Source organism: Lactuca saligna, chromosome 7, assembly GCF_052625555.1.
Source record: "Lactuca saligna cultivar CGN05327 chromosome 7, ASM5262555v1, whole genome shotgun sequence".
In the NCBI taxonomy this organism is placed as follows: domain Eukaryota; kingdom Viridiplantae; phylum Streptophyta; class Magnoliopsida; order Asterales; family Asteraceae; genus Lactuca; species Lactuca saligna.
This window is the reverse complement of record NC_136423.1, coordinates 43,765,806-43,779,783: the sequence shown is the minus strand read 5'-3', so window position 1 is coordinate 43,779,783 and position 13,978 is coordinate 43,765,806. Positions and strand designations below refer to the sequence as shown.

Here is a 13,978-nt window from a genome sequence, read left to right as displayed (position 1 = left end):
GTGAGTCAAGATAGTACAGTGTCAAGAGAACACAAATATCATAGACAGAATCACACAAAACATCCACACACATAGTCAAAGACTCACTAGCAATATGCAACATCACACCATATAACAAACACAAGTTTATCTCAATTTATTTTAGTTCTTCAGTTAGAGCTTATTATATTAGTTACTCTCCTCAACACCGCTGTAACTAATTTAATCTTATCGATTCACCGCTTGAATATTATTATATAATATTTTGTTTCTCCAGTTCACATTAATAATTACTCACCGCTCATTGTTAATTTTATTAAAGTATTACCTCTTATTTAAGGTCTATTTATTCACTGCAAAAACCCCCAAAGCAAGACCTTGTTCGCTACTAACGTGACCGACACGACCCAATGCACTAAGTGAGGCGCGAATCTCACCCGTAATCATTGCTCCTGTTACGTTGCGTTCGCTAATCTGACTGTGCACATACATGTACATGCGTTGTCGTTAAGGACTGGTACGAGCGGTGCCAATTCCAACAGATACACCTCCCAAATCCCACGTGATGTTTGCGCTGGTCCCACCGCTTGACCAACATCACTCCAGTCCTGGTATACCAAGGTGTACCAAGACCATGTCCCGAGTGGTTGTCTAGAAAAACCAATCGGCATCCAAGTTGGCTTAAGCTCTTTTTGTTGAAGGTCATCACTAGCCCAATAGAATCATGTTATTGTCTAGAAGAAGTTCGCATGTTCTAGAATGATCTAGAAGATTCTAGAACATTATGGAAGACTATGGAAGACTCTGGAATATACTGGAAGAGTCTAGAATACTCTAGAATGACATGGAAGACCCTGGAAGGATATGGATCATTCTAGAAGACACTGGAGCAACCTAGACCTCTCCAGAACATGGTAGAACGTTCTAGAAACATATGGAAGCATGTAGAGTATGTTAGATAGTTCTAGAGTTATCTAGTATGTAGTAAGTGTATGCTAGTATCTAGAACCTTCCTAAGAGGCCTATAAATAGGTATGGAGCTCATTTGCTCCAAACCATCCAAGAAAGCAAAGTGTGTAGTAGTCTCACAAATTGTAAGTTCTCCTTAAGTGTCTTAATAAAAGTCTTGTTGTTTCCCATATAAAAGAGTCGTGTTCAACAATCTGGTATCAGAGCAAGGTTTCTTGATAGTGAGAACAAGTGATTCTCGTTGTATCGTGAGTAGTTTGTAACTCTGCAAGTTTAGTGTCGAAACTAGCTTGTTTGGTATTACCGAGGTACTGCCAACACGATGGGTGATCTCCAAGTCGTCGGAGGAATCAAGAAACTCAACAACAACAACTACAAAACGTGGGAAACATGTATGAAGTCCTACTTAAAAGGACAAGATCTATGGGAGGTCGTTGGTGGAAGCGAAACTATGCCACCAGAGGAAGACGTTAATGGTGCTTTGCGCAAATGGAAAATCAAAGCAGGCAAAGCAATGTTTGCCTTGAAGACCACAATCGAAGAAGAAATGTTGGAGCATATTCGGGATGAGAACACCCCGAAAGAAGCTTGGGACACATTTGTGATGCTTTTCTCAAAGAAGAATGATACGAGACTACAACTTTTGGAGAACGAGCTATTATCAATCTCACAACGTGACATGACGATTGCTCAATATTTCCACAAGGTCAAGTCGATATGTCGGGAGATTACTGAACTAGATCCACAATCTGTCATTGCAGAAGCTCGAATGAAAAGGATCATCATCCATGAGGCCAGAATATAGAAGCTTCATTACTGCCGTACAAGGATGGCCTGTTCAACCATCACTTGTAGAGTTTGAGAATTTGCTGGCCAGCCAAGAAGCTATGGCTAAGCAAATGGGAGGCATCACGCTGAAGATTGAAGAAGAAGCACTCTACACAAGTAAAAGTCGGAGGAATTTCAAGCCACCTTCTAAAGAAGGATACAAAAATGCTGACAAAGGGAAGAGTCAGCAAGGAACCTCACAACCATGGAGATCTCAAAAGACCAACATTAAGAGTTCTCGGGGGAGGAGGTTCGAAGGCAACTGCAACAACTGTGGAAAGTGGGGCCACATGTCCAAGGATTGTTGGTCAAAGAAAAAGTCTGTGGAAAGCAATGTAGTAACTTCCAAAAAGGAAGTAGAGGATGAATGGGATGCTGAGGCATTATGTGCTATAGAAGAGAATAAAACTAAAAGAGGAAGGCTAATGTTCGTGGATGCCAGGGTAAATGGAGGATACACCAAGGCTTTAGTAGATACAGGTGCATCCCATAATTTCCTTGCTAAAGATGAAGCTAAAAAGTTGGGCATCAAATACACCAAAAATCCAGGCTGGTTGAAAGTCATCAACTCTTTATCCAAGCCTATCATTGGTGTTGCATATGGAGTACCTCTTAAGATAGCAGAATGGGAAGGCACCATAGACTTGACAGTGGTGCATATGGATGACTATCATATGGTATTGGGTATGGATTTCCTAGACAACATACGACCCTGGTCATTTGAGAAAGATGATACCATGCGTATCATTAAGGGTTCAATAATTCACATTGTACCCTTGAAGAGAAATATGATTAGATCCCGCATGCTATCAACTATGAAACTCGACAAAGGTATCAAGAAGAGCGAGACAAAGTTTATGATAGCCTTGAAGGAGGAAATTGTTCCCTCAAAGATGGACATTCCGAAGGAGAAGAAGAACATAATGTCACTAGGGTTACATAAAAACTCGCATCTTAGACGAAAAGTGGAACATGTGATGGAGAAACCGGATAAGGCGAATAAGAAGAAAAACACATTAATTCGTAAGAGCAAAGTAAAATCTCTCAACCAAGCAACATCTAAACGAGATGATCAGATCAATAAGGGATCACGTCATAACATGTTAATATTACAGGAATTTTCCAGGGCTTGTAAAAGGGACACCCCACATGCTTACAAGTTCTCCAACGGTAGGCATAAGAAACTATATAAGAGAGTTCAACGGGGTCACATACAATATTATGGTGCAACAAAAGGCAACCACAAATGTCGTTGTCAACTATGGAAACAATATATGAAGCAACGACTGCAACAACTAAGGAAAAACAAAACATGTGGAAGAGAAAAAGTTCTCAAGGAAGAAGTCAATATGAAACATATCAAGACTAAGTAGCAAATGGAGTTCATAAAGGGTTAAGTACTGACAAATATGAGGGCTTTAATTATCAGCTCAACATGGTACAACGAATAGGGGCTAGTGCTGAGGGGGAGTGTTGAAGGTCATCACTAGCCCAATAGAATCATGTTATTGTCTAGAAGAAGTTCGCATGTTCTAGAATGATCTAGAAGATTCTAGAACATTATGTAAGACTATGGAAGACTCTGGAATATACTGGAAGAGTCTAGAATACTCTAGAACGACATGGAAGACCCTGGAAGGATATGGATCATTCTAGAAGATACTGGAGCAACCTAGACCTCTCCAGAACATGGTAGAACGTTCTAGAAACATATGGAAGCATGTAGAGTATGTTAGATAGTTCTAGAGTTATCTAGTATGTAGTAAGTGTATGCTAGTATCTAGAACCTTCCTAAGAGGCCTATAAATAGGTATGGAGCTCATTTGCTCCAAACCATCCAAGAAAGCATCCAAGAAAGCAAAGTGTGTAGTAGTCTCACAAAGTGTAAGTTCTCCTTAAGTGTCTTAATAAAAGTCTTGTTGTTTCCCATATAAAAGAGTCGTGTTCAACACTTTTTCCTATAGGTATCTTTCAATCCACTAGGCCATCATAATATTCGGATTGGGTATTTACCTATGTCTAGGTTTCTACCCTTCGCCCCACTAGTGTGTTCCCCTGTTTAATTTAATAATGATTAATTAAATAAGGAGTTACATTTTTACCCTTTCAATTAATCACGTAATTATTATGCATATTCTTTTATTAACGTATTACCTCCTTAAGGGTTATTTTCATGCAAACATGTAATTTCATGAAGTTATTACATTTTACATCACATACTACTTCCATACCTAACAAATCAATGAAGTTAATACAACACTAGCATGCTTGTCCTAAAACATTTTAAATAAATATTTTCAAACAAGAATTAACATGCTCACATCACATAATGATCATATACTTCACTTAATCTAGCATGACCTTAACTCACATCTCACACTAAACAAGGAAGAGTCTAGCATGCAACACCCTAGGTATCATTACACATAAAACATTTCAAAAAGAATGGCATTACAATAAATTATCAAAAGGGAACATGCATCCTAGATAACTAGGTTCATCCCAATCCATCTAAGATATGGGATACTCCTAACAATGTACTCTTAAAACCATAAGTTGACTCATCTTTTCCAAAAATGCGACCAACTCACACTTCAAATATTGTATTGGTAGAAGTATCACCCTTGCCCCTATTACATTTCAAATAACAAGGTTATTGGAGTTCTACAATGCAAAAGATGACAAATTTATAAGCCAAACACATAAATCAACTAGCAAGTAAAATTCCCAGTTTTGGACCCAAAACAGCCACCTGTTTAGAGCTATTTTAGCAAACTTAGAACCTGTATAAATTTCATTTTTATTTCATATTACAGAATTTAATACTTTTATATTTTTATAATGTACTTTTGAAGGTCCAAACGATTTTCTACAATTTTATATGATTTTTACAAATCTGCCTATCAATGCAGCTAAATTCTGACCAGCTGGTGAAAAAAAGGCGATTTTCACCTAAGTTAGAAGAAACAAATGGTTCTAGAAAAATTCATGGATAAGCTATACTAGAAATGGAAACTTTGAGAGTTTACAGATCATTAATTTGATCCCTGGTGATTTTTCTTTATTTTTTTCAATACAGGGATAGATTGGTAATTTTTGCTGGATTTTCCAGCTTTGGGTTTTAAAGACTTTTTGACCACTTAACACATTAAGCCATCACCCAAATTGACCAAATAGCTTAAAAACAAATCCAAAACAGTAGCAATGTGTCATGGATGTAAAAATATAGTTTCACCCTCCAACCTTGGTCCAAAATACACTATCTTTAATGGAAAGACAACATATGATGTTAAAAAGAGAAAACCAACTTGGGTTTGAACTTCTCCCACTAAATGACATATTTAAATATACTTGAAAACTATTTTCATGATCTTATGAAGAGTCCAACACAGAAACATTCACCAAAAATTCCTTCATGAATAGGAGATAACAAAGACGTGAATTTTGACAATCAACAAAAGAGTAATTCAAGGACATATCTAAATCATTCTTGAGAGTGTTCATAACATGATTTAGGCTTCAACAAATCATCAAAACACACTCAATGAGGATGGAATTAGCCAATAGAACATTGAAGAATTTCAAGGAAGAAGAAAGAATGAACAATAACATCAAAGAGAGAAAAATTGACAATGCAATTAACCAACTATCATCAATTGGTTAATAAATTTCACAATAAGGGAATTAGAGGCTTACCAAGGATGATTCCTAGACCCAAAATTAATCCAAAATCGCAGCTCTCTACCCCTCTCTCTCTCTTGTAGGTTTGTCGCTGCCTCCTCCTCCCAATACACACGATCGTTTTTTCTTCCTTGTTGCTTGCGTCGCACACTCACCCTTTCAAGAGAGGGTTCAATTTTTTTTTGTTCTTGGATTGATATCGATCGAAGTACACCATGAAGTAGTAGTTACCGATCGTTTTTTTAATACCCATAAAGACTCGTAAAGAAACGAACGAAGGACATGGGGGTTACTAGAGATGGCAATGGGGGCGGGGAATACAAGGGATCCCAATCCCCATCCCCATCCCCAAATTCTCATTCCAATCCTCATTCTCATCCCCATACTGGGGAATTGAAATGAATCCCCATCCCCATACTGGGGAATTGAAATGAATCCCCATCCCCGCCCCTAATGGGGACTGGGGATCCCCAGCGGGGAATTGAGGATTTCTTTTTTTCTTTTAATAAGAAAACTTTAACGTAAGGTAAAACTCTAAATTTCAATTTTGCCTGCATAAGTTTAAAGATTTAAAAAAAGCATAAAAATACTCATAGATTGCATAAAAACTATAAACAAATTTTCTACAAAATTGAAATACATAAATGAAAAATCAAATAGAAAAAATATATCAGGGTGATATTTGAGATAAAATAGATAAACCAATGAAGAAAAAAAATATACATGAGGTTAAATTAGATAAAAGAAAAATGAAAAGTACAATTTCAACTAAGTAATGACTAACGAGTTTGGTTATTTGAATAAACTTTTAGATATTATAAATTATACTATAGATATATTTTTTGTATTATTGTATATATTAATATACATATACCGAGGCCGGGTCTAGGGTAGAGGTCTAGGGGTATCCCCATCCCCATCCTTATCCCCACTTTTTTATTCAGGGATTCCCCATCTCCGATCAAAACGGGTGCGGGTTTTGGGTTCCCCGTTAGCTATGGGGATTTTTGCCATCCCTAGGGTTACGAGGCTTTAATTGATTCCATCGTTTGTATTTGGCAAGAACAAGTTACAACTTTAGCCCTCTATGTATGCTCCTTTGTTCATAATCAACCTTCTATTTTTGTTTGAATTATTTCTAACCCTTACTTAGAATTAAAATTATATAGTTTGCCACATTATCAACTTAAACCCTCCAACTATGATTAATTTAATTATATTATATACCTCTTAATAATTGTTTGATTCTTTTAAATATTAACTAATTCTCTTAGATATTAATTAACATCATTTTTACTCACTTTGTTTTAACTTATTATCAAAAAAACTAAAAATCATTTACAATAATCATTATTCGAGTAACGGAAGCTAACGTCGTTTACGGTAGGATTTTCGGATCGTTACACATGATATTTCATTTCCATGAGATCCATGTGTTAAAGCTCCATGGACTATCCATGGACTTACCATGCAAGCCTAGTCCATTCTAAATAAGCATTAACCCACATTATATAAATACAAGAGTCCATATTTAATTAGTCACACTTTTGATCACTAAATTAATTCTAAATTAATTTTAGATCAAGACTAATTAAATAATATGATTTCATATTAATATATTAGAACTTATAAAATATTAATAAATCATAACTTATAGTATTCTCAAAAGATTATCCGTATAAATTGTTTGGGTGAAGTGTAACCCAAATGGACCATGTCGGGTCGGGTCAAGTACATCTCAAATAGAGTTATAGACTTAGACACCTTATCCAACATATACATGGTTCATTGGGACTTTCTAAAAAACCAAATCTTTTGATGTTTTCATCAAAACGATGATACCGGGCCCTAGATGCTTGTTTTAATCTATAAATGGACTTCTTCAGTTTACACACATTCTTTAGGTTATCCGGCTTGATAAAACCTTCAGGTTGCTCCATATAAACATCTTCCTCAAGATATACGTTAAGGAAAGAAATTTTGATATCCATGTGCCATATCTTATAGTCTAATATGCAGCTATGGCCATGATAATCTTAATAGATTTAATCTTAGAAACTGGCGAGAAGGTATGTTCATAGTCAACAGCTTGAATTTGAGTATATCCTCTCGCGACAAGCCGTGCTTTGAAAGTTTGTAACTTTTCGTCCATGTCGATCTTCTTCTTGAAGATCCACTTGCTTCCAATAGCCCTGCTGTTTGGAGGTAAGTTAACCAAGTCTCATACTTGATTGTCATTCATGGATTGAATTTCAGTTCTCATGGCTTCAAGCCATTTTTCAGACCTTGGGTCTGTAGTAGTAGCCTTGTCGTTGATGGGATCACATTGATCCATCAAGAAGACCTCCTCTTCAAGAATAACAAATCCAAATCTGTTAGGTTCCTAATGAGTTCTATTGGAGCGTTGTATAATTGGTGTGGTTTCCAGCATCTGAATGGTAATTTCAGATTCAACAATGTTTTGTTGATTATCATTCTTAAGTAAAGGTTGTGTATCTCGAATTTCTTCGAGGTCAATGGGGCTCCCGCTTACTTTATACGAGATAAAGTCAGTTTCAAGAAACATTGCTTTACGAGCTATGAACACCCAGTTTTCATCTTTCCGAAAGAAGTAATAATCGATGGTTTCTTTTGGATATCCCACAAAGATACACTTATGAGATCTAGGGTCAAGCTTGTCAGTAGTTTCTCATTTAACATATGATTCACAACCCCATATCTTTAAGAAAGACATTGATGGAACCGTTTGATGCCATAAATCGTAGGGAGTCTTACTAACATTTTTAGTTGGGACCATGTTTACAATTTGGGCTGCGGTTTCAAGGGCATAACCCCAAAATGAATGTGGAAAGGAAGTATGACTCATCATTGATCGCACCATATAAAGTAGAGTACGATTTCTCCTTTCCGGGACACCATTATGTTGAGGTGTTCCAGGTGGATTGAGTTGTGATACTATGCCACAATTCTTTATATGTTCATCAAACTCATAGTTCAGATGTTCACCACCTCGATCTGATCGTATGGCTTTAATCTTTTTACCAAGTTGATTTTGTACTTCATTTTAGAAAACTTTGAATACATCAAATGCTTTATATTTGTGTTTCATGAGATACATATATCCAAATCTACTGTAATCATCAGTAAATGTAATGAAGTATCTTTCACCGCTTCTGGTCATTGTTCTAAAAGGTCCACATACATCAGTATGTATGAGTTCTAATAGATCTGAAACTCTTTCACCAACACCGGTAAATGGAGCTTTGGTCATCTTGCCACATACACATGATTTATATACATCAAAAGACTCTGAGCATGTTGACTCTAAGATCCCATCCTTTTGGAGCTTAGCAATGCAAGTTTTACTTATCTGCCCAAGTCGACAATGCCATAAATAAGTTTTATTTAATTCTAACTTTGTTATCTTATTTAAGTTGAACATTGAATTATCCTTTGTTTATGAACCATTTAAATTGATTTCATATATTCCATTTTTGGTACTAGTCTCAAAATATAACACATTATCTTTAAACACAGAAATGTTTTCAGAATCAAAGTCAAACTTATAACGAAAACCTTGTTCATATAAGTGAAAAGTAGAGATAATATTCCTATTTATACTAGGTACATAACAACAATTGTTCAAAATAAGATTAAGTCCATTTGGAAGCAAAAGATGATATTGTCCTATGGCTTTCACAACTACATGATTACCATTGCCAACATGAAGTTCCAAATCACCATCTCTTAGTTCTCTAACATTCCTTAGTCCGTGCAAATCATTGGAGATGTTAGTACTACTTCCAGTATCGAATACCCAAGAATTAGTAAGGAATACATGTAATTCAATCACATATATACCTGAGGTACCAACCTGGCTGGTTTTGATATTCTTAAGTTCCTCTAGGTATTTGGGATATTTGCGCTTCCAGTGTCCCTTTTCATTGCAATGAAAGCAATCAGCGTGAGCAGCAGGTTTGGGTTTAGGAGTTAGGTTAGTGGAAGGAGGCTTCCCTTTACCCTTTCCCCTGCCCTTGCCTTTCTTGGAAGCTTTACCTTTCCCCTTGCCGATATTATTACCGATTTTCTTCTTGGAGATTTGACCCTCACGAATCAACAACACTTGACTGTTCCCAGAATTCTTGATGTTTGCCTTAGAATTTTTGAGCATGTTATGAAGCTCGTTAATGCTCCTCTCCCAATCATTCATTATGAATTTCAACACAAATTGGTTAAACGACTTAGGTAAGGAGGCTAGGATCACAATAGTCGCTAGCTCATCCCCAAATAGGAATCTGAGGCGGGCAAGTTAATCAACATAACCTTTCATTTTAAGTACATGTGCACTCACAGAAGATCCTTCAGCCATCTTGCAACCAATGAAAGCATTCAAGGTCTCAAACCTCTCTTGCTTAGCCTGAATTTGAAATATGACTCTCAGTTGTTCAATCATTTCAAACGCTTCATGAAACTCAAAAGTTTTTTTTTGAAGTTCAGGAGTCATAGTTGCAAGCATGATGCAAGCCACTTCGATTGAATCATTAACATGTTTCGCCCAAGCATCTTTCGATGCTTTGGGAGCATCAAGAACATAGTCCTTTTTTCTCAAGCTTGAGGACAATTCTTAGTTGTCTGAACCAGTCAAGAAAGTTGGGTCCATTTAGTTTTTCTTTTTCGAGGATTGATCGAATGATGAGTGATGAGGTGGTTACAGTTGGGGTAGTCATCTACAAAATAATAATATTCATTTTAATATCTTTGATATGAATTCTTTTAAAAAAATAATCACCCTTCAAATTAAATTTTGAAAAGCTAACATCCACATCACGCAAAATAACTTGAGGAGGTGACCCACTACTCAAGTGATTTTGTTGATCAGTGGGTTACGATAACCAATTACAACTCTTGTGTAATTCTTAGATTTATAGGATCTAAAAATATTACTTTGTTTTTATATGGCATGTTCATCCCATCTATGCCTCAAAACTCTTATGCTTAGGTGACCTTTATCACATAAGAAATTGATCAGATCATCCATTTAAAAAACATGTGAGTTTTATTTCACAAATGGTTAGATTACCTTTATCCCATAAGCAAATAGAAAAACACATTGACTATTTTTGACAACTCATATGAATAAGGTAACCCTAAAATCCACATGAACCGCACAAAAATCCCAAGTGATTTTTTAATGGATTGCATCGATTTGAAGTTTTGTAAATAAAGGCTTTTATCAATGTTTTATTATTCTAGCATTTTAAAACATTTTGTATCATGAATATTTCATGCATAAAATATTTCATGGTACATTTAAAGTGTTCCAAAAAAATCATAAAGTGGAATTAATTTCATATAAAATTTTACTGGTTAAAATTTATATTAAATTTTAACTCGATGTTATACAGATTGGAACTGGTTTCTAACTTTGTTAATAAAACAACCTTTTATTATTAAGTTATGAAGTTTAAATTAAGTTTAAAAAAAATAAAAAATTTTATATCTTTAAAAGTTTGGCTACTTTAGAGTTTTAAAATATTTAAAACTTTTTTTTAACAAAAACTCAATACTGACATCTTATGTTGAAATTTTTATATAAAACTCTAAACTCCAAGTTTGATGTTAATTTTGTAAAAATGTTTTAGCATGAGAAACATATTTTCAACATTTTGTAGTAACAAAATATTAAATCACAACAAATATTAAATCACAAGCATTCTAAAATGTATAAACAAAACCATTTTCTAGTAATATTTATTGTGAGCAATCACAACAAATATTAAATCATTTCCTTAAGGACTTATTAGGGCACTTAAAGATCTTCAAAAGGCACCATGTCTTCATAAGAACTTCATGCTCCATCATGTTACATTTTATAAAATTATAATACAACTAGTATAGTACTAATTTATTACATATAAAATGAACAAATGAAATAATACCTATTTATCTATTACATTATCATATAAATAAATAAATATCAACCACAAATGCCATAATGGCTTGTTTATACATAACAAACATATCAACATATCAACAAACAATTATTTGTTTTTACTAAGATAACTTTTATATAACCAAAATGCATGAAAATTGGTTATATAAAAAATAAACACTTTTAACAACATGTTGCAAAAAAAAAAAAAAAAAATGAACATTTCTTTAGTAAAAAAGAAATTCATGTTTGTTTTCCAAAAACCAAAGATTATAATAACATAAAAAATCATTCTAACATTTAAAAGATGGCTCTATACCACGGAAGGGTTTTTGTTGCCTAAAATAAATAGTTTTTCACAAAAACGGAAACGGAAGCTTTAAAAATTTGTTATAAATTTCGAGTGAGAAAACAAAACAAACCATCAAGGATCCTTTTAAAGAGGTTAGAATGATATTATAACAACTATAGGGTGTTTAGAAAATACAACCTTTGTAGCCTTCGGACCCTCTCGGATTTGGGGTGTTGAAGTAGATGGCAAGAACAAGGAGCTTGATCTTCTCTACAAGTAATCCACCAACAAGAATAAGGTACCAAAATTGTTGTATTTCTTCTTATACAACTTTGTTCTTTAAGCCTTAAGTGCTTAAACAATTAAGCACTAAAAGGAAGACACAAAGTAAACACCGATAACTAGTAATGTCTTCAAAAGAGGAAAGAACTCCAAGCTCTTTGTAGCTTACGTTTTTGAGAGAAAAAGGGAAGAAGATTTTAGACCAAAAACTTGTGAATCCTCCATGTTAAGACCCTCTATTTATAACCCCATCCAAACATGGCCTTTTAAACATTATATTCAAAAGTATGTTGGAGGTTGACAAGTAACCTTCATCCTTCTTACAACTTTTGGCCATATCTCCTAAAGAGGACAAAAATTGTCTACTAGTCTTTTAACCATGGTAGAGTAAGTCTCTGATTTAATCATGGTCAACCAAAGTGTCCAAAACTTTGTACATGACTTATTTTATGATACCTTATCATATTAAGACTATTTTTCTACTTCTTAAATTATTGTTTTCATAAAACAATAATTTTATCTAATTAAATACAAGAGTTGAATTTATTTATTAACATCAAATATATAATAAATCTTCAATAAGTACCAACTTGATAAATGTGTGACCATATAGGATCATATGTCATTAGTAATGTCACTCAATAATGATTTATGGGCATACAGATCCAACACAATATCCCCTATCTATAACATCTCCTTCATATGTTCTCTCTGAATTTTCCAATGAAGCCCTAGATTCAAAGTTCATCTTTAAGAATCTTCCACCAATCTATCACTGGTATCCCCTTTTCTCAACCTCCTGATGATTGAATTGCCACCGCTACAGTCAGTGATTTAGTGATTCTCGAAAGGCCAAAGTAAAGCATAAAGTCGAAAAGGGCCCACTGTTCCCTCCTCTCTCTCACTCGAAAAATCATTTGAGAATTTTAATCTCTACATTAGTGACGACGATGAAGAACTGAAGTGATTAAGCTATGGTGATCAGGATTCCGAGAACCCATAATTACAGTAAATATGTTATTTTATTGAGTGACTTCGAATAAAAAAATGAAGGGTTTGCTCATGTGAAATCAGGGAAGAAAGGAGAAAAATAGAGTGAGAATGGTACAAATCGAAGTGAACCCAATGAGTTTTAGGGTGGTTCATGGTGGCAGAAGAAGCAAGCAGAGGATAGTGTTGACTGGATTTTTTAATGGTTGATTGAGCTATCGACAACGTCAGATGGAGCAAACGGCGACTAGACTGTAGAAACGAAGCAAGCAACGACGACAATAGGTGGCGATTATTGTTCACACAGTTGGCGATGTGAAGCAAGCTTCACAGTTGGTCAGTGTGTTGTGTATGTGCATAAAGAGAGAAGGTGAGACAGATGAAGAATTTGAAATGTTTGAGAGAGAGAGAGAGAGGTGAACCTATTTTCTTTTTAATTAATAAGAGATTAAAATAAATATGAAGAAATACAACGAAAAAGAGTTAAAGGGCAAAACGGTACTTTCAAATTTTTCATGATCAAAATCACAAAAAAGTTTGATTTTGGATTTTTCATGCAAATAGAATTTTTTTTGAGTTTTATCCATTGTTTTTACAAAACCATATGGACAAATTTTGAAGTTTGTCTTTTTAACTTTTTTTTTTGAAACAAAATTATTAAAAAAATCAATACTACTCCTTGATTGTTAATGAACTAATACTTGTGTGTGTGTGTTTTGAAGCAGGTGGGTTGGTGGTGATTTAAATGTCAATCGCAGATATCTATCTCTATCTTGTCTCTTTCTCCCTCTATATATAGACTTTCATTATCGGAAACAACACCTAGATCTCTCTTTCATGGCCCAATACCAGATCTCAGTTATTGATCATTCCTTTGATCTTGACCTATCTTTGACCATGGAATATCACCACCAAGCCACCACCACGACTACCATCCCACAAAGCCACAAACCGCCATCACCGGAGGAAGCTCAGAACCAAGTTTTTGCGATGCCGACCGTCATGGGTCCATCAAGTGTTTGTAT

The 13,978-nt window shown here is 34.8% G+C and overlaps 1 protein-coding gene across 1 annotated transcript; it reads left to right on the top strand.

Moving 5' to 3' along the window:
* The first annotated feature begins 1,270 nt into the window (after positions 1-1,270).
* LOC145006879 (uncharacterized) lies at positions 1,271-1,753 on the top strand. The gene has a single exon (XM_078965905.1). It carries the CDS (start codon positions 1,271-1,273, stop codon positions 1,751-1,753), a length of 483 nt encoding a protein of 160 aa, XP_078822031.1.
* The last annotated feature ends 12,225 nt before the right edge of the window (positions 1,754-13,978 follow it).

Bases quoted from the DNA above. Each gene is read 5' to 3' on its own strand.
- LOC145006879 (XM_078965905.1), top strand. From the start codon at position 1,271: ATGGGTGATCTCCAAGTCGTCGGAGGAATCAAGAAACTCAACAACAAC.